The sequence below is a fragment of the Pan troglodytes genome, chromosome 14, assembly GCF_028858775.2.
Source record: "Pan troglodytes isolate AG18354 chromosome 14, NHGRI_mPanTro3-v2.0_pri, whole genome shotgun sequence".
Classification (NCBI taxonomy): Eukaryota; Metazoa; Chordata; class Mammalia; order Primates; family Hominidae; genus Pan; species Pan troglodytes.
The window spans coordinates 97,534,534-97,562,378 of NC_072412.2; the positions used below are offsets into that span (position 1 = coordinate 97,534,534).

Sequence of the window (27,845 nt, forward strand, 5' to 3'; positions counted from 1 at the left end):
GTTTGTGTGTGTGAATTTAGAACACAGAAATTGTCCATTGCATCATTTTTGCTAGGAGGTAGAAGTTATTAAAAATATAGGAAATACTAGATATCATGTACTGATAATTTCCAAAGCTAATTATTTTTCTTATGACCAACTGAATTAGAGTAAAAACATAAAAGTTAAAAACCAAGCTACAATTTAAGAGGTGTACTTGTGAAATATAAATATTGTTTTACAGTAATAAAATGTTTCTCATGGGAAAATAGGATATGATTTTTGTTGAAGTTCAAGGGAACGTCTGTTTTCATTCAGGTAGTTTCCAGATTTTTGTCTTTACAATGTTCTGTGTAATGATTTAAATACTGTACCTCCAAAATTTATGTCCACTAGGAACTTTAGAATGCGACTTATTTGGAAGTAGGGTCTTTGCAGATATAATTAACTCAAGGATTGAGATGAGGTCGTCCTGGATGAAGGTGGGCCCTAAATCCAATGTAAATGTCCTTATAAGACACAGGAAAAGACACACACGGAGAAGGTCATGTGAAGGTGGAGACAGAAATTGGAGTTATGCAGTCGCAAATCAAAGAAGGCCAAGGATTGCCAGGAGCAAGGGAGGGTTCCTCCTGAGGGTCTTCAGAGGGAGTATGGCCCTGCCAACATCTTGATTTCAGAGGTCCAGGCTTCAGAACTGTGAGAGAATATATTTCTGTCCTCTTAACCCACCAAGTTTGTGATAATTAGGTATGATGGCCCTAGGCGACTACTACATTCTAATTCAGAAGTTCTTCTTGGTTTTATTATATCATGTGTTGGTAGGAAGTATCTAGGTGTTTCATTTGCATGATATGTTGGTAATCTTAGAATGATCGTATCTTGCAAGTAATTTTAAAGTATATTTTAATGTAGCCAGAAGCTTTTTAAATATGAAATTTAATTCGTGCTTGTGTCAATTACATTTGAAAAAAATACAAAAAAGCTGTATAAGATGCTAGGATCCTTCAGAATTTTATAATGCTTCTAATGAAAAGTTGGTTAAATAAAATTTGTACTCTAAATCATTTTGTTGTTGGCTTAAAATAGCATTTAATTTATTAGTACTCAGATAACAGTTTTCCCCTAAATAGCATATTTACTTTCATATGTTGGTATCAAACAGTGAAGTGAGACAGCAAATCAGTACAAAGTGGTGATTATCTATCATCATAAATCCATGAAGGATAGCCTTGATCTTACTGAGAGGAGGTTAATTTTAAAATGCATTCCTGGAAAAGGCAAGTTAGTATAACATTTCAAACTCGTATAGCATTATTGGTAATTGATTGTAGTTATAATTGATCATTTTATATTTGGACAGTCACTTTGAATCAAATTAGGATAATTATAAATTAAAGATTTGTTATCATTTGCTTTGAATTTTTGATTAAAAAATTTAAAACCATAAAAACAGAGCTTTGACTATAAAAAAGGTATTTATCCTTTCTTGGTAAGATTGGGGAGGGGTTTAAGAAAAGGCTAAGCAATGTTCTATTTTTTTACGTAGGCAAAAGTTCATTTGTGCTACTTTTTAATTAGGTAATTTTTTTTGAAATGACAGCTTCCAAAACACTACTGATTTTACGTGTGCAGTCATTAGTTTTTCATGTGAAAATATTATCTTTCAAATTCACACAGCTGCTTGTTTTATGAAATGCAATGGGACTACTTACCTGCCACCTGACTAAACTGGCATGCATAGATTCACGCCTTGCCAAATCAGGAGTTAGGGTGAACAGTGATTAATATCCGTTCTTTAATGAGTTTCTAAGTCTTTCTGAACATGTTTTTATTCTATTTATTGCAGTGGTATGGTAAAATTTTCAGGTTGGTTGCTGTACAAAGCATGATAATATCTTTATTAATGTTAATGACATCCATATCATAAAATATTATATTCTTAATAGGAAATTTGTTATATATAAATAACAATAAAGATCATAATAAGCTCTCCTTAATTCCATTTATTTTGACTTCATTATTAAGTTTAAAAACATAGGTGTCAAATTTAGACATTATATGTAATTATAAAGCCAAATTAATGTTAGAGATTAACTTAAAAGTAGTTTTGTGGCTCAACAATTGAAGTGAGATAGTGGGATCACAAAAGGCTTAATCATTTTGAATTGATTCCACAGATGTCTCCTCTCTCTAAATCCCCTGTAAGCCTCCTATCTTCCATGAAAGGTTATTCCCATAAACCTGGCACATAAAATCAATCATATAACTCTTTTCCATCCTGAGATTTCAAAGATTAGGACTTTCAACATAGAGAAAAAGTGCTGTGTACAAGTTGAGTGTACAAAAGTCAACACTCGGCAATGGAATCCAGTATTTCCCAAGTATTTGAGGAAACTTACAAAAACCAAAGCTCTAGTCCTTGCTTTCACATTTGCTGTCAGAACCAGGAAGGGAGGCCTAGAAATGGTTTGTATGGAAAATGTGTTCTTGTAGAAGCAGTTCACCTTCACTGATGAATAGATACAACATATTTATTTCCCAGACCTCCTTTTAAGCCAAGATAGCAACATTTTTACCAGAGCCAAAGATAAAACCAGTGTTTAATCTCCTAGAAATTAGGAGATTTATGACTCTGGAAATGGAAAGAATTTTAATATCCAGCCACATAACCAAGTCATACAAGAACATAATAAACAAACCAATCAAACAACAACAAGAATAACAACCACAACATGGCCCCCATTCTCTTTTTAACCCCTGATAGAAATAGCAATAAAGGTAAAACATGAAAGCTCTCATCAAGTGTTTTCTTCATCTGCTATTAATGATTTATTCTTACATTCTGTCCCAGTCCAGTTATCAAAAATTCCAAGACAGACCCCTGTAACTGATTTGTAATGAATTCCAGGGTCAGATTCCAGATATTGTTTCCCCTGAAATTGTGTAAGTGCACATCAGAATACTATACTTTTGGTGTGAATCTGAGCCAAATTCTATTGTATTCTAAATAAAGTGAAATTACTATCAGCCAGTAGGGCATGGTATCAGTTTCAAATAGGACAAGCTGGTAAAGTCAGGAGAAATGACTTCCTCCTGAAGTGCTGTATATAAATTTATTACAATGCCTTTTAATATTTTATATGTTCAACCGAGAGGGAACTAAGATCTTGTTATCATCATTTAAAAACAATTTTGTAGAATGTAAATATATCAGGGCTTGCCTTTTTTCCTTGTTAATGAAAAACAAGTAGTGCTTGGGGAGCAAGTGTTCCTATTCAACTGCTGTCACTCATTCCCAGCTCTGCTTAGAAGAAAGAAGCACAGATGGTGGGTCTATTACTTCCCCAACAAAAAATCTGCCTGTCTATATTTTTTGGTTTTATTCCATCCTTCTCATTGTAATGTGAACAATATTTCAAGTCAAGAAACTTCTGTAGGGATCTTTGAAATGTTTTATCCATTACCTGTACATTAAAAAGAAAAATAAGGAAATAATGATTTATTAAAATGTCATGAGGGGAACTCAATTAAAAATTATTGGTTACAAAAAAATTTAATTTAGAAACCATGTTTTTTTGCATGCAAATTAAAGCCTTCAGGGAAGTGAGGTTTTATATCAGACTTAGATCCTAAAGTACTCACTTAATGACGACACTTAGTCTATGTTAAACATACCTGTGTGGGTCTTTTTTATTTATACTGTGGCTTAATGAAAATTTGTCTGTTGTAAACATACTAAGAAAAAGAGCATAGAGGCTTTTTAACATAATTTTATAAGGCTGAAAATACATACCAACAGTAAAACACCCAAATCTTAACTGTACAGCTCAGTATTTTTTTTTAACAAACTTAGCACTTCTGTGTATCCAATACTAAAATCAGGAAACTTGATATTATTTCTTCTAGACACTATCTCATAGGGTAGCTCTTGTGGTGATTTGGAACATAACTGATTAGTTTTAAAATTTTTAGTAAATTAGATCGTAGAATATGTTCTGTATCTTGCTTCTTTCATTCAGTATTTAGTTTATAAGATTTGTCAATCTTTTTGCATATAGTTGTAATTCATTAGTTCTCATTGCTATATACTATATCATTATACAAATATAATAAATGTCCAATTTGTGGTTATTTTGAAAGGTGCTTCTCTGAGCATTCATGTATCTGTCTTTTGGTAAATATTGTTGGGTATATGCCCAAGGTCATAGAATATGGTTAGATTTAGCATACGTGGGAAATGGTGGTTTCCGTCAGTTTACATTTCCATCCACAGTGGGAGAGAGTTCCAGTTGCTCCACATCTTTGCCAACACTTGGTATCATTTCTCTTTTTTATTTGAACTGTTCTGATGTGTATGTATCACTATTTCAATTGTGGTTATTTTGAACATTACAAAACTGGAAGAGAATAACTGATTTTATTAAATCACATTTCATTTGAAGTAATGTGTGTCTACTTTGCAGTATTTTTCCTTATTTATATGACTCATAAGAAGAGTGATTCTGAAATATTCAATAATATAACAGCTTGGAATGAGATTTTTATCAGCTATAATTATAATACATTTTATCTAAATATTATTTTACTGTATTAGTAGCTGTGATAATTAAGAACAAAACCAAAAGGTAAGCAGGTAAGCAATTCCTTGGATTAACATGAAACAACATTCCTGCCTTTTTAAAGAAACTTTTCTGGCCTGTAAGTAAATGATGTAAATCAATTAATAGCTTAATTGAAATTAAGAGAAGAGTCTCAGTTTTCATTGCCTATATTATGTCTGTATTTTCTGGAGAAACAGAAAAACTGTATGGCAAACCTACAGTCTGCTAGTTTCTTCTCACCCTGCCAACAACTGTTATATTACTGTTTAGCTGGTTATATGCAACCATTTGTTGAGGAGGATTGTTTCGTTTTGCTTAGTTTTACTTTCTTTTCTTTCTTTCTTTTTTTTTTTTTTTTTTTTTGAGGCAGGTCTTGCTCTGTTGCCCAGGCTTGAGGTCTGTGAGTTTTATACTCATGGTCACATGGTCAGTGTGGTGTGATCACAGCTCACTGCAGCATTAATCTCCTGGACTCGCATGATCCCCCTGCCTCTGTTTCCTGAGTATCTGGGACTACAGGCTCATGCCATCACATCTGGCTTGTTGAGTAGGGTTTTGAAGAAAATCACACATGCCTTCTTAATTAGAAACAATGAAACCTTAGAAAATGTAATTAGAGAAAAAAATAACATTTTGCACCAAGCTAATTATATCTTTACCTTTTCTTAGTCGGTTTCAGGATTGATACTTATTGGTGGTTGTATTTTGGAGTGCGTGTTCCTTGCAGCACACTTTATATATATGGTGTGGCCTTACTTGAGTAACTTAAGTTACTTAACCTGTCCAGATCCCAGATTCTCCAGCTGTAGAATGGGAGTAATTATAATACAAATATTACATGATGGGTTAGTCCAGGTCCTCCAAGAGGTAGATGTTGAAAAGGGGTTAAACACAAGAGGATTTTATTAAGGGAAACTCCTATGAAAGAAAATGGAGAGGAAGCTGAGTAAGCCTGGAAGAGCTCTCAGCTGTGAGGAAAGTCTGACCTAGAGTGAAGGAAAGAGGAAACGAAGGTTGAGTGGAAGCACTGGAGCATGAAGTACAGTCTAAGGAAGGGTAAGAAAAGTCTTCAGGGAATCCTGAGCCAAGCCTGGTCCTCAGAGAAGCCCTGTGTCTCCTAATGAGGGATCTGCATTAGCAATCCTGCTGCCCTCAGTCATTGACTGAGGGGCAAATGCAGAAACAGATTTTAGAGTGAAGCAGCGAGTGGCCTTAATCAGTCAGACTTCCCGTACTTTGAGGTCTATGAGTTTCTTATTCATGGTCACCAAAAGACGTTTATCATGAATTGACAAACTCCAGATAGAGTAAAGCAATGCCTAAATCATAATTATGCACTTATCAATTTATTTATTCATATTATTCACTATCATTATGAATATTCAACACATTAATAAAACAGCCACATGTGCAATCTACTTAGGATATTGGGAGCATAAGGAATAACACAGCAGTGCTACAGATAATTTAAGAGAGGGTTACTCTCTTTCTCTCTCTATCTCTCTCTATATATTTATTTATATATATGAGTATAAAATTTTATTTTTCTAAAATAAAGAATAATTGGTTTCCTTGTACTATTTGTTATTGATGTATACTGCCAAATCCCTAATGAATACTGGAATACTTAACTCTAAACTCCCTCCATGCCTACAAAAAGAAGTGGGTCCAAGGTTATATTTTAAATCAAAAGATGTATTAATATTATCGTTTTTATCATGTCCAATGGATAGTATCATTATCGAAAAGTTTAATCACTTATTATTACTTGAAGGACCTAGTTAGGAAATGTTCGATCCACTTCTTAAAACTGGTCACTGGAAGTACATGATCTCAGGAGGAACTGGATATTTATTGAAACCCCTTTAATATAGCCATAGTCTCAAACATAGAACCTTCTTTTATTTTCTTCAAAGATTTTTCCATTTCTGTAAAAATTCAGAGGGTGTTTATGGATAGTGCAATACTCTGCTCAAATATAGGGAAGGAAAGTTACATTAAAATGAGAATATTTTTGCTGAAAAGTATTATGATATTTAATGTAAGCAAACAAATTACTCAGATGATAGTGTTTGTTTTCATTTTAAAATGTCTCTTTAATTTCAATAGTTTTTGGAGCACAAGTAGTTTTGGCAACATGAATGACTTGTATAGTGGTGAAGTCTGAGATTTTATTGCACGTGTCACCTGAGTAGTGTACATTGTACCAAACATGTAGTTTCTTTATCCCTCACCCCCCTGCCAACGTCCCTGTTCTGAGTCTCCAGAGTTCATTGTATCACTCAATGGAGGGTCTTAAACATTCAGGGTAGAATCTTCGGGGTGTGACCTCCTATCCATTGCTTTCCACCATTTGTACTCTCTGCTTTGTGAATGGAGGCCCGTTCTCCCTGTCTGCTTTGTTCACATACCTTTGCCATTTTCCTTGCTGGGATGACATCCTTTGCCCTGAAGTTCTCGTTAACCATACCACAGCTGTCCTCTTCTTACCTCAATACATCGAAGGCTACCTCAAGTTACAATTTCTCCCTTAGTTTTTCCCTAGTCTGAGTCCACGTGGATTTCTCCATATCCAGAATGTCTACTACTTGTCTTATCTTTCCTCACACTTGGCATGTGCATTTCCTTCCAGCTACTTTCATAATGTTGTATTTTAACTGTTCAGTTGTGTTTATATTACACTATTCTGCCAGGCAAATAAGGGCATTTATATTGCTGAAATCTATGGTTTTTTAAAAATGGAATAAAATGTAATGAATAAACATACAAATGAATGAGTTAATTACTATATTCCTGGTTAAATAATGAGCATTATGAGGACAAAAATTGCGTCTTACACCTTCTTATAATCCTAATCACCTAGTATAGGACTTGGAATATAGCATGCATTTAAGACATCTTTGTGACTAATGAGTTTAAATATTTTTATTAATTCTAAGTTGACATTATATGATTGTAATTTGGGGAAGGTAGTGAAATTTCAAATGGCTTTCACCACCGGTGAAATGACCCTTTTACATACGACGTGATTTACCAGATCTTTGTTTAGGTGAACCTAGGTGAAAGCGGATTGTTTCCTCTACTTAGAAAATATTTTGCAGATTTTAGTTGCTTATAAATTTGATTATTTAAATTTGTACAGTTATGGTTTATGATATTGACTTGTACAGTTATATATTTTTTATATATTTTATATATATATATATATATATATATATATATATATATATATATGCCACATGTGTGAGCTGCTTGGAATACTGGAAGAGTAAAGAATAACATAACAGTGCCACAGAGGATTTAAGAGATGTGCCATATATATATATATATATGTATAATTTATTTTTCAAAAATAAAGAATATTATTACACATTAATAACATAGGTATAATTGTTTTCCTTCTACTGTTTGTTATTGATGTATACTGCCAAATCCCTAATGGATACTAGAATTCTTAACTCTAAGTCCTTCTATGCCTACAAAAAGAAATGGGTTCAAGCTTATTTTAAAAATGAAAAGATTTATTAATAAAATTATTTTTATCATGTCCAATTGATATTATCATTATTAAAAAGTTTAATCACTTATTACTTGGAGGAACTAATTAGGAAATATATGTAATATATATTAGGCTAGGATATATGTACATGTATATATAATATATATTATATGTACACATATATACTACTATGTAATATAGATATATTAGGCTACTCTCTCTCTCTCTCTACATATATATATATAATATATATATAGTATATATGTAGTAGCCTAATACTTAAAAAATAAGATAAGGACTGCATAAAATAAGCTGACTCAGACAATATGGGTGTAGACATATGTATAATTCAGCAAGACCTGGTAACAAAGTGAGATATATATTAACTCTTTGTAGCATATTGTTAAGTAGTATCAAAAAACAAGTAATTTCTGGTTGGGTCCATTGAGTGAATAACATTATTTTCAGAATGATCTAATGGCACGATAAGCATTTTAGCATTTTACCTGGAAAAACATTACAGCTGTGCCAGTTTCTGTTCCAAGAGAAAAATACACTGGTGTATTCTCTAAAGGAGGAAATTCCGACCTCAAATATGTTCAGATAGCTGTGACAGATAATACCCTGCTCAGGTACTAAGTCATATCTTTCACATTTCCCTTGCTAGTTATACTCAGCGTGTGGTTGGAAATGGACTCAAAGCCCAGTCTGGAAATCCTGAAGTCAAAGTCAAAGGAACTGATCCTGTGATAAGTCAGATTATTGATAAACTGAAGCATGTTGTTCAGGTAAGTCCTGATCCTATATTTATTAGTATACTCAGTCATAAATAATAAGTGGTTACTTTCTGTTATATTTGATAAATTTGTTAATCCTGTCAGATAATCCTACCTAAAATATTGTAACACATTTTTTGTATCAGGACATTTGGAAATATTTAGTTTCATGATTTTTGGATGCAGTCAATATGCAGTGGTATTTTAATGCTGGACAATCTGTATCTGTGAAAAGCACGCCTCAGCCTCAGCATTTCAATAATGAGAATCTCAGGATATGCTTTGTCTTCAGTGAATAAGTTTGAACATGGGAATCACTGTGACCATTAAAGAAAACACATATAAGACCATAGAAGTTGCCAGAGTTATCTTTCAGGTAATTCTCTGAATGTTACTGTGAAGGTTTTGCAGCATTTCAATATAAGTTAGGTCATAGATGAATAATATGTATTTATAATATTTATTTCCTATAACATCTTTTATATGTTATCTTATAATCTAGCTAGTGGTTGTTTATGAAATACTTCTGTTTTATCTTCAATAATGTTTTTCATCAAGTAGTGTGTATTGCTGTTTTTAATACATGGCAAATGAAGCATGAACATATTTATCAAAGTGATATTTCACTGAAATAGTCTATTAATTAGAACCAAACATTATGTTGCATGTTGTAAATATTACCTTTCATTCTGCATCTATTGATGTTTGGGGTAAGAAAGGCTATTTTTTTTACTTATTAGTCATTTTTCAAAAATTTATATTTGAACATACTTTCATTTTTCCTAAGCAAAACTTTGTATGGGTAGTTGATATTTATTTCTAGTATCATGAGTCAGAAACAATACCTGAATAGTGCAGAGTTTTTTATTGCATACAACGTATTCAAGAGTCAGTAGTAGACTTCTCATAATTGTTCTGCAAAGACAAAGCTTAAGTTTATGCAGAGCCAGTTCTTAGGTTCCCATTTTCACAAGAGTCCCTATATCTCAAGGAAAGGATATGAAAGAAGGACATGGGGGTTGGTGTCCAATACCATATCTGCGAGGCAACAATGCTTATTCTACCATTGATACCTGTAGAAAACAGATCTCTCGCCCTGGCTGGCAAAACCAAAAATAAATTCTATTGGAAAAGTCTAAGAGAAAAGTGGTATCATGACTACCGATGAGTTAAACCTCCCAGCCTCTGCTGAGCTGGTCCAGTTGGTACCTCACAGTATCGTCCACTATAGTATGATATGTACATCTAGATTATTTGAAAATTTGAGTGCATAATTGATAATAAAACCAAAAGAGCTTTAATATTAATCAGCTCCTCTCATTGAGGAGTGAGTACAATCTCACTGTGAGGACACGGTGAAATCTTAGTGGTTTCTTAAGTGGGATAAGCATTTCACAGAGGGTGCAGGAAGAAAAAACAGACCTTAAGTGTATATTTATTCAGTCTCATTCTTTTATATTACTTTGGTTGTAGTAAGGTATATAAAATATGTAATATATTAGTGCAATAGCACATACATGTAATTTATAAATACATAAATATACATATTAACTGGGCATTTATTCAGATTGTTTTTATAAGATATGCACAGGATGAAAGCAGAACGGAAACCTTATTACAGATAATAAGGATGGTGCTGTTCCATAAGAAGTGCACAGCTATAAAAAAAACACATTTACAGAGGAACACATAGATACCCAAGATAAAAAGGATTATAGAAACCCTTAGGAGGAGGGTTCACATATTTATTGCCCATTCAGCAAAACACCGCCACCCTCCTCTGCCAGTTCTGGTTTTGTAGGTTTCAAAGCCATAGCCTTTTCAAGGTGGCAGAGGGAAGTCATCCTACCTTTCTTTTTTAGCTTCTGTGTGAACCCGAGTCCCATTCTTTAATCTTTATAGGAATGTGAAGATCGCCAATTATTCATGCTTAAGTTTCATTCTGGGGTTGCAAGAGAATATCAAATACAATGCTACCTTTGAGGTCTACCCTTTTAAGGTCTACTAGAATTATATGATCGAAATTTAGATTTTTATAGAGGAGAGCAGAAAGTTATATCTTGCACAGGTGTCACTGAAACATTCACCTTTAATGCCTAAGAATATGCTCTTTCATAAACTGCTCTCCTGAAGATGAAGAGAAATGTTTTACTTTGGCAAACTTTTGACTACTGATAATGTACACGTGCCCTGGCAGGGATAGCTATTGTACTGTCATATCAAGGGATGGCTAACAGCACCTCCACAATGTCAGCTATGAAAGGATTTAGAAAATAGCCTTCCGTAAGTGAGAATTTATTAATTTAGGAGTAGGGCCATGGAAGACGTCGACATAGGAATAGGTTTCAGATCCTAATCTGTAGATTTAGATGATCACTTCTTAGTGTTTGTATAAAATTTACTTTATTTTTTATTATAATAGATATTAAATTTACTTTCCACCTTTGTGCTATGAAAAATGCCATCTCTCCCCATAGGGACGTACCTGTATTAAAGAATATGGAAGTAAGTCAGCCATAATAGCAAAAATTGCCTGCATACACTCACCCAAAAAGGCCTTTCTCGGCCTGCCATTGATCTGAACCTTATTTCTACCCTGAATTGTCTGCAAGTAGAGTCTCTAAGGAAATAGATAAAGATTTTTACTTGGAAAATGTCACTTTTTAATGCTTTAATAATTCATTCAAAATACTCAAACATGCTCATTGAGTTTCTAGTATGGTCCTGGTTCTGTACAGGCACTGAGGTTAAAGTTGTGAATAAAGCAGACACAACCCTGCTCTCATGGGCTTTCCGTTGTAAGAAAAAAGTAAACAAACAAATAAAACCAGTATTGTAGCTGACACATGTTATAAACAAAACCAAACAGGATGAGGTAGGGAAAGATATTTAAGAAGAATGTGCTGGTGAAGGCCACTCAGGGGGAGATGTTTGGGTTGATTCTGAATAAGGAGAAGAAAGGAGTCACAGGAAAACCTGTGAGAACTGTGTCTGGGGCAGAAGGAAAAGTAGGTGCAAAGGTCTTGTGGCAGGAATAAGTTTATTTTATTCAGAGAACAGAAGGCCATGCAGCTAAAACAGGGTGAGTTAAAGGGAGGAGATAAACATACATCATGTTTTGGGGAGTCCAGTAGGCTCTGGTAAAGAGTTTATATTTTCTCCTAAGTGGCTAAGAAGTCATTTAAAAACTGTAAGCAGAAGCTAGCTGGGTGCAGTGGCTCATGCCTGTAATCTCAGCACTTTGGGAGGCTGAGGAGGGTGGATCACCTGAAGTCAGGAGTTTGAGACCAGCCTGGCCAATATGGTGAAACCCTATCCCTACTAAAAATACAAAAATTAGCCGGGCATGGTGGCACACACCTGTAACCCCAGCTACTCAGGAGACTGAGGCAGGAGAATCGCTTGAACCCAGGGTCAGAGCTTTCAGTGAGCCAAGATGGTGCCACTGCACTCCAGCCTGGGTGACAGAGCAAGACTCCATCTCAAAACAAATACATAAATAATCACAACTTTAATAAATCAATAAATAAAAACTGCAAGCAGAAGCTGATAAAATTTAATTTATGTTTTATGAGGACTTCACTATGAAAAATGGACCCTGCATGCAAGAATGAAAAAAGGAAGTGGTACAGATAGAAGACCACATAATTGGAACTAGAATAATAAGAGTGGATAAGCTGAGAAGCGCATAGATTTAGACAAATGTTGGAAGTGGGGTTATTGGGATTTGTTAATGGATTGGAACTCTGGGAGATAGAAGAAGGATGATAGCAAGGTTTGGTGGGATGATAGTGTCACTAAGTGATAAAAGGAATTCTGAGAGAAGAGTAGGTCTGGCGGAGGGTTCCTGGGATTGATTAAAAATCAGTGGTTTTGTTAAATGTGAGATGCTTATTAAATACCCAAGAGGAATGTGCAGAACTCAGGGAGACCACACAACTGGAAGTGTATGTTTGTAAGCACAGAGTGTGGATAGTACCTAAGCCCTGAGATTGTATAAAGTTGTTAACTTTCCTTTAGAGTATAAATTCACACCAGAACAATTAATGGAGACTGTAAGACAATGGAATCATACAAAAAATTGTATTGCAAAAACCTATGAATGGATAAAACATTTTATTAAATGTATTTGGCACCTTGTATATACTTAGACAGTTGATCTAGGACAGAGAAGATACTTCGTAACATTATTTTTTTCTTACTGTAAGAATAATGACTCAGGAGGCAGAGGCTGCAGTGAGCTGAGATCAGGCCACTGCATTCTAGCTCCAGGAGACAGAGTGAGACTCTGTCTCACAACAACAACAACAACAACAACAACAACAACAACAACAACAACAACAAAGAATAATGAATGCTCATCAGAAGGAATTGAATTTTATTATTCTAGGAAATCTGATGGAAAAAGTGAAAAATAAATATTGATACCATTTATAAAACAATGAAAAAGACTTACAAGAGAAGGCATCTAGGCTTTTTTCTATACTGAATTATATGTATAAATACATCAGTACTTCACTTAAAAAAATAAGATTATAGGGTACATTTGATTTTGTGACATGAACTGCTCACCTGACCACACAAAACAAATACTTTTCTGTGGCATTAAATATTCTGCTATCTGGTTGTTGGTGCTGGCATATTATCCTATCATATGGAAAGATTACAGTTTTACTTCACTCAGTCACCTAAAGTTGGATATTTAGGTTGTGACCAGTTTTATATGATAATAAAGACTAATAGGAATATCAGTAGACATAAAATATTTTTGGCATCTTTTTTTTTTCCTCGTAGTACATTCTACATGTTGAAACTAACAATATGTTCCTTAACAATTGTATTTTGATACATATTGCCACGTTTTTCTCAAGGAAAATTAAAGCTAACAAGAAGTGTCAGCTTTCTCTTCATGTTAAAGGTGTGGGTGGAAGCTTGGCAGTGACCCTGAGACATACTGGTATAAAACATCACTGGGCTCTCTAGAGACCAAGGTAACTGTCCTGTACAAATGTTAGCCTGAGCTGGGTGTCACCTGGGAGTACTCCAAGGATGGCCAAAAGAAATATTTTAGTTAGAAGACAATTTATAAGAAAAGTTTTGGCTGGGCCTGGTGGCTCACACCTGTAATCCCAGCATTTTGAGAGGCTGAGGCGGGCGGATCACGAGGTCAGGAGTTCGAGACCAGCCTGGCCAATATAGTGAAACCCCATGCCTACTAAAAATACAAAAATTAGCTGGGCATTGTGGCGTGCACCTGTATTCCCAGCTACTAGGGAGGCTGAGGCAGAAGAATCGCTTGAACCCGGGAGATGGAGGTTGCAGTGAGCCAAGATTGCGCCACTACACTCCAGCCTGGGTGACAGAGCAAGACTCTGTCAAAAAAAAAAAAAAAAAAAAAAAGGAAAACAAAAGGAGTTTTGAGACTTCCTAGAGAGAGGTCATAGCATACACAATCTTAATTTTATTTCATCATTTAGGACAAGCCCTATATTTATATTCTGCACACATTCCCTCTTCTCCACACCCCCTCAAAAAAAAGCTGGGATCTGATGTAAATAGAGACCTGTGGGCTATAGCTTGGTCCTTAAGGAATATCTCAGAAACTTCAGTGTTCCTTCATTCCCTCTGCAAATCCTTCTGAATTGAGAATGGGAACCTTGGCGACAGAGGGGAGTCATGCACCTCCCTTTTCCATCTGTGACTCTGACATCTTTCTCCAGGTCAGCCATTGTGCAAATTCTCAGAGTTGCTTTCTGGTACTTTCCTGCATTCCAAAGCCTGTTTCTGAAACAGGCAATATTTGTCCTTTTGAAAATCATCCATGTTAAATGTGGTATATCCAATGGCCAGTGAAGATTTTCCTAAAGGGAGAACACTTATTCCTAAGAGTTAACATTAACTTTTTCAGATGTTTGCGTCAGACTCAATTGCCCTTTAATATTATAGATTGAAAACAACACTTGGTTGATCTTAGTATATCTGATTGAGGAAATGCGAGAGCCTTTTTAATTTAGATTTGCTCACCTAGCAAACTTACTTTGAAACTTCTTGGTCATATTATGTTTGTTTATGGCAAAGTTGTCAGCAAAAAAGTCACAGTTCTGCAGCAATTTATCTTTAAACACTAAATGACATCTATCATTTTTCAAAGAAAATAATGTCAGCAGTTAAAATCCTAACTGCTGAGCACTGTTAGTTGAGAATTATGATGCCCCATTGCTTAGAAATTAATTTACCTACTTTCAATATGAAACAGAAAAAGTAATATCACAGCAATTTTCTGGATTTATTTTATTGCAAAGCCAATAAATGTTACAGTGTTGTTAAAAGTAGTAGATTTAAGAAACATTTTATTTCCTTAAACCTAACAAATCAAATAACATAAAAGAGTATTAAGTTTCTATTAAATATTCATTTTTATAGAGACCCAAACTTCTTTTCAAAATGTCTTCATGTGTAATATAAATTTGATTTTTAGATGTGAGGAAAGCAATAATCATAACCATTTCCTAAATCCACAAAATAAGTAGATTTTCTATAATATGTATCCCAATAATAACAATGGAGAGTATTCAGGCAGAGATGAGAGACACTCTGATTTTAGTAGAAAAAGACTGTGCTAAATTATCTCTTAGTCTTTTTTTCACTCTGTTCTGAGGATACCGATATAATAAATATAACTTTAGAACTGTGATACCCTGAGAAAAGGTTCTAATTTAAATCTCAATAGATGGTTACACAGGTAGTGTTTACACACACACACACACACGCAACACAATCACAGGAGTTTTAAAAAATGTTAGTATCTCTGAATTTTTTAATTCTGAAAACTGTCCAAGCTTTTATCATTAAATCACTTGCTATAAAACAAATTTTATTAACATCCTTTCCTATTGTTAATAGCCTATGATAGTCATACTGAATGAGTTAATCATAATTGATTGGTCAGTTGCTAATTGCAAATTCTTTGACCGTAGCATGTCAGCTAATTCTGTGAACTTATTTCACTTCTATAGACTCTTTCCCTTCGTTGGAGAATTGCCACAACACTCTGACTCCTTTCCCCACAACTCCATTACATGACATTGTCACATCCCCAGGCTTATGATACTAATATTCCAGAGAAACAAACAGTTCTTGATTTTGAATTAGCAATGCAGTAGTGATCAAAACAGATTTAGTTAGTTATCTTTTGGTTCAGGAGAAAGTGTTGGATGCGCGCTCAATAACTTTCAATGGTCATCTAATTTAGCAATTAGTTTGTCTGAGTAAATTCAATGGAAGGCTGCTTTCTGGAATGGGTGGTATAATGCACTGACTTCACTATTAGACATTTCATTTAAAAAAATCAATTGTCTGCATAAAACAACCATTTCAATCAGTGTACAATCAACTGGAAAGGAAAGTTTGAGAACTTTTTTTTTTTTTGAAAGTAATGGGATTGGGATTGGCCATTGGTAATTTCTGTTTGATTAAAGTATGTAATTGTTTTGTGTTGGATAAAAATTTGACTTTTCATTTATGTGGATGCTGCTGATTTTACATGTTATCATTTCCATTAAGACTTGAGCTGTTTATCTGCCGGGTTTACTGTTCGTAAAATGTTGAAAGACCATTAAAATGTAAAACTTTTATATTTTTTATTTAGGTGACTAGGACAAATTCTGGTAATTTATAGGCTAAAACTTTTATATATTTCTGCTTGAAATATTTTGAAATATGGTTTGTTTCACAAAAGAGGTTCCAAATTACAACCAGCTCCCACTAATTCATATTTCTTTTTAAAAATTGAAGTCACTGAAATTTAACTTGTCAAGAATTATAAAATCTAAAAGGTAAGTGTTCAGCATTTTAATTTAAACAACTAGGATAAGTGAGGAAAATAATATTTTTGACAATTACTAGACATAAGTGTTCATCCAGTAATTTCAAAGAATTAAAAAACCAAACAAAATAACTTTCCTTCAGTCTCAATAAAACATGCTTGCTGCCATATAGTAATGTGCTAAGGAACATGACTTCTGAGTTAGCACAAGGCATGTGGCTAAATTCCAGCTTTTATAGGCACTAACTGTATATCCATAGTTAGTTTACTTAATATCTTAAGCCTCAATTTAATTTTAGTGTATAATAAAAATGACAGGTAATAAGTGTTGTAGAGATGCGGAGAAAGTGGAACTCTCAAGCATTGCTGATGGGAATGTAAAAGTGTGCAACCACTATGGAAAAAAAAATGACAGTTTCTCAAAATGTTAACCATTATGACCCAGCAATTCCGTATCTAGGTATATACTCAAGAGAAAGGAAATACGTGTCTACACAAAAACTTGCACATGATTGTTCATAGCAATGTTGTTCATATTATCCAAAAAAAGAAACAACTCAAATGTTCCTCAATTGATGACTATATAAATAAAATGAGATATGTCCATATAATGCAATATTATTTGCCAATAAAGAAGATCAAAACAGTGGATATGCTACAATGTGGACAAACCTTAAATATGTTATACTAGGTGAAAGAAGCCACTCCCAAAAGATAACATATTATATGACTGCATTTATTGATATACTACAATATTGATAAATATATTGTATTAGGTTTGTTCTCAGGCTGCTGTGAAGAAATAATTGAGACTGGGTAATTTATAAAGAAAAGAGGTTTAATTGACTCACAGTTGTGCATTGCTGGTGGGTCCTCAGGAACCTTACAATCATGAGAGAAGCCACCTCTTCACAGAGCTGCGGGAGAGAGAATGAGTGCAAGCAGAGGAAATGCCAGACACTTATAAAACCATCAAATCTGTGAGACTCACTCACTACCATGAAAACAGCATCAGAAACCACCCCCTTGATTCAATTACTTCCACCTGGTCCCACCCTTGACATAAGGGGGTTATGGGAATTATAATTCAAGATGAGATTTTGGGTGGAGACACAGCCAAACCATATGATTCTGCCCCTGGCTTCTTCCAAATCTCAAGTCCTTACATTTCAAAACACAATCATGCCTTTCCAATAGTTCCCCAAAATTTTAACTAATTCTAGCATTAACCCAAAAGTCCAAGTCCAAAGTCTCATTTAAGGCAAGGCAAGTCCCTTCCACGTATGAGCCTGTAAAATCAAAAGCAAGTAGTTACTTCCTAGATACAATGGGGGTACAGGCATTGGGTAAATACACCCATTCCAAATGGGATAAATTGGCCAAAACTAAGAAGCTACAGGTCCCATGCAAGTCTGAAATCCAATAGGGCAGTTATTAAACCTTAAAGTTCCCAATGATCTCCTTTGACACTATGTCTCACATCCAGGTCACACTGATGCAAGAGGTGGGCTCCCATGGCCTTGGACAAGTCCACCCCTGTGGCTTTGCAAGGTGCAGGCCCCCCACCCCCTTCCCAGCTGCTTTCGTGGGCTGGCATTGAGTGCCTGCACCTTCTTCAGCAGTAGGGTCCAAGCTGTTGGTGGATCTACCATTCTGGAGGCTGGAGGACAATGGCTCTCTTCTCACAGCTCCACTAGTCAGTGCCCCAGAGGAGATTCTGTTTGGGGGTCCAACCCCACATTTCCCTTCTGCACTTTTCTGCTCTGCTTCCTCTTGAATGCTTTGCCAATTAGAAATTTCTTCTGCCCAATACCCTAAATCATCTCTCTCAAGTTCAATGTTCCACAGATCTCTAGGGCAGGGGCAAAATTCTTTCTTTGATAAAGCATAGAAAGAATCACCTTTACTCCAGTTCCCAACAAGTTCCTCATCTCCACATGAGACCACCTCAGGTTGGACTTCATTGTCCATATCACTATCGGTATTTTGGTCAAAACCATTCAACAAGTCTCTAGGAAGTTCCAAAATTCCCACATCATCTGTCTTCTTCTGAGCCCTCCAAACTGTGTCAACCTCTGTTACCCAGTTCCAAAGTCACTTCCACATTTTCGGGTATATCTTTACAGCAGCGCCTCACTACCTTGGTACCAATTTTACTGTATTAGTCTGTTCTCATGCTGCTGTGAAGAAATTCCTGAGACTGGGTAATTTATAAAGAAAAGATGTTTAATTGACTCACAGTTTTGCATTGCTGGGGAGGCCTCAGGAAATTTACAATTATGATAGAAGGCACCTCTTCACAGGATGGCAGGAGAGAGAATGAGTGTAAACAGGGGAAATGTCAGACACTTTTAATGCCATCAGACCCATGAGACTCACTCACTATCACAAGAACAGCATAAGGGAAACCACCCCCATGATTCGATTACTTCTTCCTGGTCCTGCCCTTGACGTGTGGGTATTATAGGGATTATAATTCAAGATGAGATTTTGGGTGAGGACACAGCCAAGCCATATCATATATTTTACTATTTTATGAGAACATCAGTTTTCATTTGTATACGGAACATCTCCTTAATACTGACATAAACTATTAATCAGTAAACTAATAATGGTTTATGTCAATGTAACACAACTCTGATTCTGAGGGTTTTGCAAATATTGTGCTAGATAATTATCTTTTTTTGATATCCCAATGTCTGCAAGTTTATCAGTTTTGCTCTTTTTAATTCCTCACCCACTGGTAATTTCCCAACACACTTCTGTCTGATTGCTGCCTCCGTCATTCCCCTGAAATACTTTTGCTAAGCTCACCGATTTTCTTTTTTCTTTTCAGAAACCAATAGCCTTTTTTTCAGTTCTTATCTCACTGGCTTGTTTAACAGCACTTATCCATGTTGCTTACCTCTTTCTCTTTGCTCTCACTTTCTTGATTTCTCACCAATATCTTTGATTTCTTTCATTCCAGGATCTTCATGTATCTCTTTATTTCCTTTAAATGCTATGTTTTTCCTGGGTTCCCACGCAGTCCCTTTTATCTTCTCATCTTCCCTCCTTCTCTGCATTTCCCTCTCTCATGGCTTCACGATAGCTGCCTAATTATCTTCTTCCAAGATGTTTCTTCTGAGTCTCAGATACTTCAGTCTACCGTTGTATTGGGTTAGCAACCTGAAATGTCAAAATCAACATGGCCTGAACAGAATTCCATCCTAATTACTTCTCCCTTCCCCTAATTTGCTCCTCCTTCTGTTCTTTCCACGTGCCTAAGCCTATTTATTGGGTGTCATCTTTAATTCTTCTTTTTTACTTACTACTAATCCATTACTACAGTCTCAATTTTGTCTCCTGTTTATCCTGTCCACTTCCTTTTCTCTATTGCCACTGTGCTATTTGAGACTACTACCAATTCCTATCTGGATTAGAACAATAGTTTCCAAACCCATTTTACAATCACTCGTCCAGAAAATGCCCCAAGAAAGTTTTCTTTATGTGCCTTCTCCATTTCCTCTCTTACAGTTGTTGAACCACACACTGCTGTCAAATACTATTGCCAAAGTAAAGTCACTAGTTATCATTTGCAGCAGAATCCAATAGAAAATTAGCAGACTGTTGATGGACTGATCATGTCAATACCCATTTAAAACCATTTAGTTAATCACTATGCTGCTGTGATAAAATATAGTCTTTTAGGCTTTTGGTTAAATGTGAAAATTTGGCCACATGTTACAATTCAATTATATTCATAGAAGTTTACTTATAATAAGTGAGACAATTCATCTGGCAACACCTAGGATACATGGAAATATGCAAAAGACAGGCGTGTATTGCTTAACTTCTCGGGCCAACATTGCATCCCAGATAACTCTCCTCCACTTTCTCCCTTGCAGTCTTTCTGGGGAAAAAAAAAATGTACCAGGAAGGCTCCTCATTCAAAATTCCAGCCAGAATAGAGGGCAGAATGAGTCCTAGAGAAGGAAATAGATAAACTAAATGACAGTTCACATACCGGCCTGCCTATTTTCGGAATGCTGGCATGCCAGTACACACAGTCCATGCAGAAAATTAAATGACTCTTCTTTGAAGCAGCTGATCAATTCTAGACACAATAATTCCATGTACTGACTGGATCTCTACCCAGTGGGAATGTAACTCCCCATCTATGGTGAAATCCTTTACTATACCCTATCTACATACAACAATTTCCAGATAGCCTCTAATGCACAGTATCAATGGACAATCAATGATCACTGCACATTAAAGGACAATATGAAAAATGTAAATGCAAAGGGAAAAAAGAAAGAAATGAGCAAATGCAGAAAACAGGCAGTACAGAAGGAAATACCCCAAACCTATATGAATATCCTCCAAAAAATGAGAAAACAGATTGCATTCTTAAGAAAATAAATTGCTTCCAAATAATCAATAAGAAAATAAAAAAGAACTTCAGAAAATAAATATATTAAAAATTTAAAATTCAATAGAAGCATTGGAAGGTAAAATCAAAGACATATTAAACAATCGCAACACACAAAAAGAGAAAGTAATAGGAAGTAAAATGATGAGACATTTGAATTTCATTTTAGGGGATCCAGATAATAAGAATGTTGGAGAACAGAACTAAACTAATAAAGAGAATGAATTTATCAAGTAAATAATGTCAATCATTTTCAGAAATGAAGAGTCATGACTCCCTACTGAACCCACAGTGACCATCACAATGAATGAAAACACACGTGCCTACACACACACAGACATGCATAAACATACACACACAAAGTAATCATTGTGAAATTTCTGAATATTGGTGATGAACAAAAGTTACTAAAATCTTCCAGAGAAATAAACCAAGAAACCCAAAATTGATTGCATAAAAAAACAGGCATCAGATTTGTAGCTGTATCTCAGCAGGAATACTAGAAGACAATGCATAAAAAATGCCTTCAAATTATGAGACAACTGATTTCTGATCTGAAAGCATGTACTCAGTTAAATTATCAGCAATCAAGTGTTAGGGTAGATTCAGTAGATTTCAGGGGAGGATATGCAACTTGTACCACTTTATCCTTTTTTTAAATCTCTCTCTCTCTCTCTTTTTTTTTTTTTTTTGAGATAGAGTTTCTCTCTGTCGCCCAGGCTGGAGTCCACTGGTGGGATCCTGACCCTCTGCAACTCTGTCTCCTGCGTTCAAGTGATTCTTAAGCCTCAGCCTCCCCAGTAGCTGTGATTACAGAAGTGCAGCATCATGCCTGGCTAATTTTTGTATTTTTAGTAGAGATGGGGTTTCACTGTGTTGGCCAGGCTGGTCTCCAACTCTTGACCTCAGGTGATTCATCTGCCTCGGCCTCCCAGAGTGTTGGGATTATAGGCATGAGCCGTCACTCCCGGACCAATTTTATTTTCTGTAAACCTTTTGTATAGAGCTGCTGACAAAAGGAGTAACTAAGAAATAAGAAGATATGGGGTCCAGGAAACATAACATTGAATACATAAGAATGGGAAAAAGGATGACTGTGAGAGGAACTTTTCTAAGCCAAAAAAAAATTAATAACTTAAAGTGATGGGTTTGAACATATGGAAAAGATACTGCTAAGCATTTGACAGATCTGCTAGAGCACTTGAGAAAAAATGAAATAAATACTTAGAAAGATGTGACAGATACAAGAAAAACTATGCAAATGGATAGATACTATGACAATTATAAATTACAGGATATCAAAAAGATTTCCATAAAAAAATCAGTATATTATTACCCTAAAAATGAATACTGTTTTTGTAGGAGCAACTATTACTTTAATAAAGAACTTTGCCAAAACTATGGCAGATGGGGTGGCTCATGTCTATAATCCCAGCATGTTAGGAGCCTAACGTGGTAGGGTCACTTAAGGCCAAGAGTTTGAGACTAGCCTGGGCAACATAGCAAGACTGCCTTTAAAAAAAAAAAAAAAAAAAAGAGAAAGAAAGAAACACAAGCCAGGCATGGTGATGTGTGCCTGTAGTCCTATCCTAGCTACTCCAGAGGCTGAGGTGGGAGGATCTTTTGAGCCTAGGAGTTCAAGGCTGCAGTGAGCTGTGATCACCGCACTGCACTCTAGCCTGGGGGACAGATTAAGGACCCTGTCTCAAAACCAAACAAAAACCAAAACAAAACTTTGCCAAAACTATAATACGGGTGAGGAAAAGGAAAGTAGGGACTTGGTGGTAAAACAGAAAATCAATAAGCATTGCCAAGAGTTGACAAACCAAAATCAGAAAAACTGCCAACTAAAGGCAAATGATTTAGACAGGTAAAGTTAATTCCAGAGCAATTAATCAGGTTGATTATGATTGTCTCCAGGAGCAGGAAACATAGTGTATAAAGAACTTGTGCATAGGAATGTTGTCTTTAAAAATATAAGTATTTTGGTACTTTTATTGTTAACTAGGTATATTTAGTACTCTGATAAATATAAACTTAAAAAAAAAAAGACTAAAGGGAAACTTTGCATCATGATTTCTATGGACCTATATAACCTGGTCTTCCATCTTTACAGCCTCATCTGCTAATTGTTCCCCTTGTCTGCACCAACCTGGTATATACTCTTTCTGCCACACACACTCCTCACTCAATTATTTCAATATTCCAGACTCTTTCTTAATTTCTGGGTGTTCCACTTTGTCTTTTTAAAAGAAAATTATTACGTTGACTTGAAAAACACCAATTATATCTTTTTCTCTGTAACTCTTAGTCATTCGTTATGTCTCAGTTCTCCCAACATAGAACACATGTATTCTTATGTTCCTTGGCACTCTGTAACTAACTTATAAGAGCACTTCTCTAGAGATAAAAAAAAAAACAAAAATCAAAGCATTGAAAAATTGGATTATTGAGTGAGATCTACAGTCAACTTTCTTTGTTTGCACCCATTTTCTGTACCCAGGTATCTAGGTTCTTCCACTGTTCTTGATTATTTCTGACCCTAAACTGTCTTTTCTATCTGAATGTTGAGCCATATCTCACAAACTTGTGTAATTTTTCAGTTTGAATTTGGCAGATCTTACTCTAACTAAATGCTCTAGAGAAACCTCTCTAGCTTTTTCTGGGTGTTAACTTAAATTCATAGTTCTGCCACCCTCCATTGAATTCTGGGATCGTAAGGTCATAGTAGTTCATAAGGCTTTCCAGTAAACCAGATTTTCTATTCTTGTTATCTATTATTTTTAAAACCAGGTGCAGTCCTCTCTGGGAATCTCTCGCAACTTAACTCTAGTTACCCTAAGGCTGAATATGCACAATCAATCAATCAATCAATCTCTCTATTCTCTCTAATCATCTTTTAGAGCACTCTTTTGCCATACATAGCTTTTGACTGGCTCATGCATATTCTCACCTTTCTGCAGGTACATATGAGTCCATAATGTTTTGCGGACTCAATAAATGTACTCTGTAATCACTTGAATGTCATTTTATGAATGTGCTTTGACGACGTAGTTTGTCAGAGCAGAGCAATTCCTGGATATATTTCTTGCAGTTCAGCAGCACTTAACCAGATGGCTCCCTATAGTTTTGAAGCAGTTAATGCACCTTGAAAGTAGGCTGACTTATGAGAGGAGTATGCTTGTAGGGAATCAGTAGGAAAGTTTCTATGGCATAGAATATTGAAGAAGTGAAATAAATACTATATAGTTCCATTAAAAACCAAATTAAGTAAATTAAAATGTGCATCATAATAAACTTATGAAATATGATACACCTTATGAATGTAAGTTTTGCATTATATGTTTCACATTGATGTGATTGAAACTTAAGCAGTTTCATTAGCAATAAAACAAATCATGAGTTTTATAGTAATGAGTCTGAATAGGCATTTATATACCTATCTACTATCATGTCAATTACTAGTTCTGAAAAAGATCATTTTTAAATTCTATATCTGGGAATATATTATCAAACCAGGCCTGAAACTTATTAAACAGATGGTAAAATCTAATTCAACTTCATTTAATACTCCTTTTCTCTTAGCCTTATAAAAGCAAATGAGCTTGTCGGCTTTTAATTATGAAAATACAATTTTAATTCATAAGACATATATAACAAAGCAAGATAGTTGCTAAATTCACTCTGTCCTAGTAACTTCCTATTGTATACATTCATTTTTAATTTAATAAGAAAATCCTTTCAAAATTTTTAAAAGAATCACATTACCCAAGAAGAGGCTCAATATTTCTAGAAAATAAATATATTCTTAAGACACTTAATAATTATTGAAATGAAGACCTAATTCTTCAGGGTTTCAAAAATATTTGATGTGCACTCTTTACATATATAGAGAGTTTAAATTTAATAATTTCCCTTCTTAAAAATAAGTGAAACATACCACAAACATATCAAAGCAAGTTATTCATACTTAATTCTGATTTAAGTTACTGTATTGTCATTATTATTAATGAGAATTGAGTAGCAAAATTATTTTATATCATGCAAAAGCACAAAAGTCTTATTAGAATACTAATTTCAATGCCTGTTTCACAGATTCACTCATAATAGATTTTTTCATGCTTCTGCACTAATTCATTAAAGGACAATGTTTTACCTGTTCTTGAAAAAGTATCATTATCTGGCCTAGAGTGGTGGCTTCTGCCTGTAATGGAATCCTAACACTTTGGGAGGCCGAGGCTGGCAGATTGCTTGAGCCCAGGAGTTTGTTTGAGACCAGCCTGGGCAACATGGTGAAAACCCATCTCTACCAAAAAAAAAAAAAAAAAAAAAAAGTAAAGCATTAGCTGGGCGTGGTGGTGGGCACCTGTAGTCCTAGCTACTCAGGAGGCTGAAGTAGGAGAATCACCTGGGCCTGGGACGTTGAGGTTGTGGTGAGCCGTGATTATGCCACTGCAATCCGGCCTGGGTGACATAGTGAGATCTTGTATCAAAAATAATAATCACAAAATAAAATAGCAAATAAAAATATCATTATCTGACATTTTAAAATGTATATTTCCCAACCTATAAATATACTTCATGAATTTTTTTTTTTTTTTGAGGTGGTGTCTTGCTGTCTCCAAGGCTGGAGTGCAGTGGCTCACTGCAAGCTCCGCCTCTCGGGTTCACCCCATTCTCCTGCCTCAGCCTTCCTAGTAGCTGGGAGTACAGGTGCCTGCCAACACGCCCAGCTAATTTTTTGTATTTTTAGTAAAGACGAGGTTTCACCGTGTTAACCAGGATGGTCTCGATCTCCTGATCTCGTGATCCACCTGCCTCGGCCTCCCAAAGTGCCGGGATTACAGGCGTGAGCTACTGTGCCCGGCCACTTCATGGATTTTTGACAAGAGAAAAATTTCAAGATATTGTAAATTTAAAACAAAATTTTATGTGTAATACCATTGAAATTTCTTTAACCAGTATCAATCACGTGATATGAAAAATATTAAATATATATTTATTGAATAAATGAATGAAAATCATAATTACCTTGATCACTATATTTAAAATTTAAATGAAGCAGGAAAGTAAATCTTCCTAATTATCATATACTTAACTGTTTAAAATCACTCTAATGACAAGTAATATGCTTTCAATCTTGCATTATAATTTTAAAATTCCTGTATTGTTTCATTCACTCATCCTTCCATTAATTCAGTGAACAAACATTGATTCCTTACCCACTAGGTGCTAGGTATCATGATAGATTCAGGGAGTACAAAAATGATTAAATGAGGGGATCAGCTGGAGTGATTGTTTTCTAGAAACAATGCCTATTTCAGTTATGAACTAGTCTGTTTTGAAGAAAGTGGTGAAGGAAAGCTGAAAATAATATTTTCACTTTATTCAACAAATCTTATTGAGGTCTTATTATGAATCAGGGCTCTCCTAAGTATGGGCATACAAAATTGATTAAGACCATACTCGCTTGCAAAAACAAACGAAAAAGCATCTCTATAATAAAAAGGAAAAAGAGGAATCCCCTTTGTAGGTTTCATAGTTGATAGTGATATTTCTGATTTAGTCTCAGAGAATTAGTCACAATTATAGGAACTCAGAAGACATTCCGATTTGAGATGGAATGGAGAATAAACTGGTTGAGATTACTTAGTGAAATATTGTGATGCCATTTACTTCAATTAGAATATAATTATAATTCATTTTAGAAGATATTATGGCTTACACATAGTAGATGTGATGACTGAATAACAGGAATATTGAACGATGACAACTTGGTAGCCATCAGCCATTGCCACAATGATTCTGCATTAAAAAATCTATGCAAAATAGCCGGGTGCAGTGGCTCACACCTGTAATCCCAGCACTTTGGGAGGCAAGGCAGGCGGATCACGAGGTCAGGAGATCAAGACCATCTTAACTAACGCGGTAAAACCCCATCTCTACTAAAAACACAAAAATTTAGCCAGGCATGGTGGCATGCACCTGTAGTCCCAGCTACTCGGGAGGCTGAGGCAGGAGAATCACTTGAACCTGGGAGGCAGAGGTTGCAGTGAGCCAAGATCGCACCACTGTACTCCAGGCTGGGTGACAGAGTGAGACTCCACCTAAAAAAAAAAAAAAAAAAAAAAAAAAAAAAAAAAAAAAATCTATACAAAGCTTTGGAGTATATTAATAAGCATTTTTTGTTGTTCATGCACCTCTGGTCAGATGCAGTTCAGCTGATCTAGGCTAGGCTTGACTAGCATTGGCTTGAAGCTGCAGCTGATATCCAGACCTGTTCCATGTATTTGTTATCCTCCTCAGTGCCCCCAGGTACTTGAAGCATGTTATTGTTATGGCAAAAATCAGGAGTGCAACCTGCCTGTGCAAAAACATGCCAGCTTCTGTTGCCTTAAATCCTCTAAGCTACCCCTTTGGCTTAAGCAAAGCCACACAGCAAGGATCAAAGTCAAGGAGTGGGGAATTATATCTGTCCCTTAGAGATGGAGACTGGGGAGAGTGTGAACAAATGCAGGAAAATGATCTCATCTACCAGAGTGTCCTTAAAGATTTTAACAAAATAAATTCAGTATTGTTTTTGTTTGTTTGAATGAGGCTTTGCGTGGACACAGTACAGTACAAAAGTACTATTTGAACTCTTTCTCCACATTCATAAAATTGCTACATAGTTTCTACCATGATTATATTTTTATGATCCATCTTTGTGTACAGATCTGAAAACTTTATGTTAGAATTTATTAGATGA

General features: G+C 35.3%; 1 protein-coding gene across 2 annotated transcripts in view; it reads left to right on the plus strand.

The window, feature by feature from the left end:
- GPC5 (glypican 5) overlaps nt 1–27,845 on the plus strand; it is a 1,453,661-nt gene that overhangs the window by 504,247 nt on the left and 921,569 nt on the right. For both annotated transcript variants that reach the window (XM_509696.8, XM_063792277.1), the window contains exon 6: nt 8,750–8,870. In XM_509696.8, the coding sequence (XP_509696.2) occupies nt 8,750–8,870 (121 nt within the window). The remainder of the gene's footprint in view (nt 1–8,749; nt 8,871–27,845) is intronic.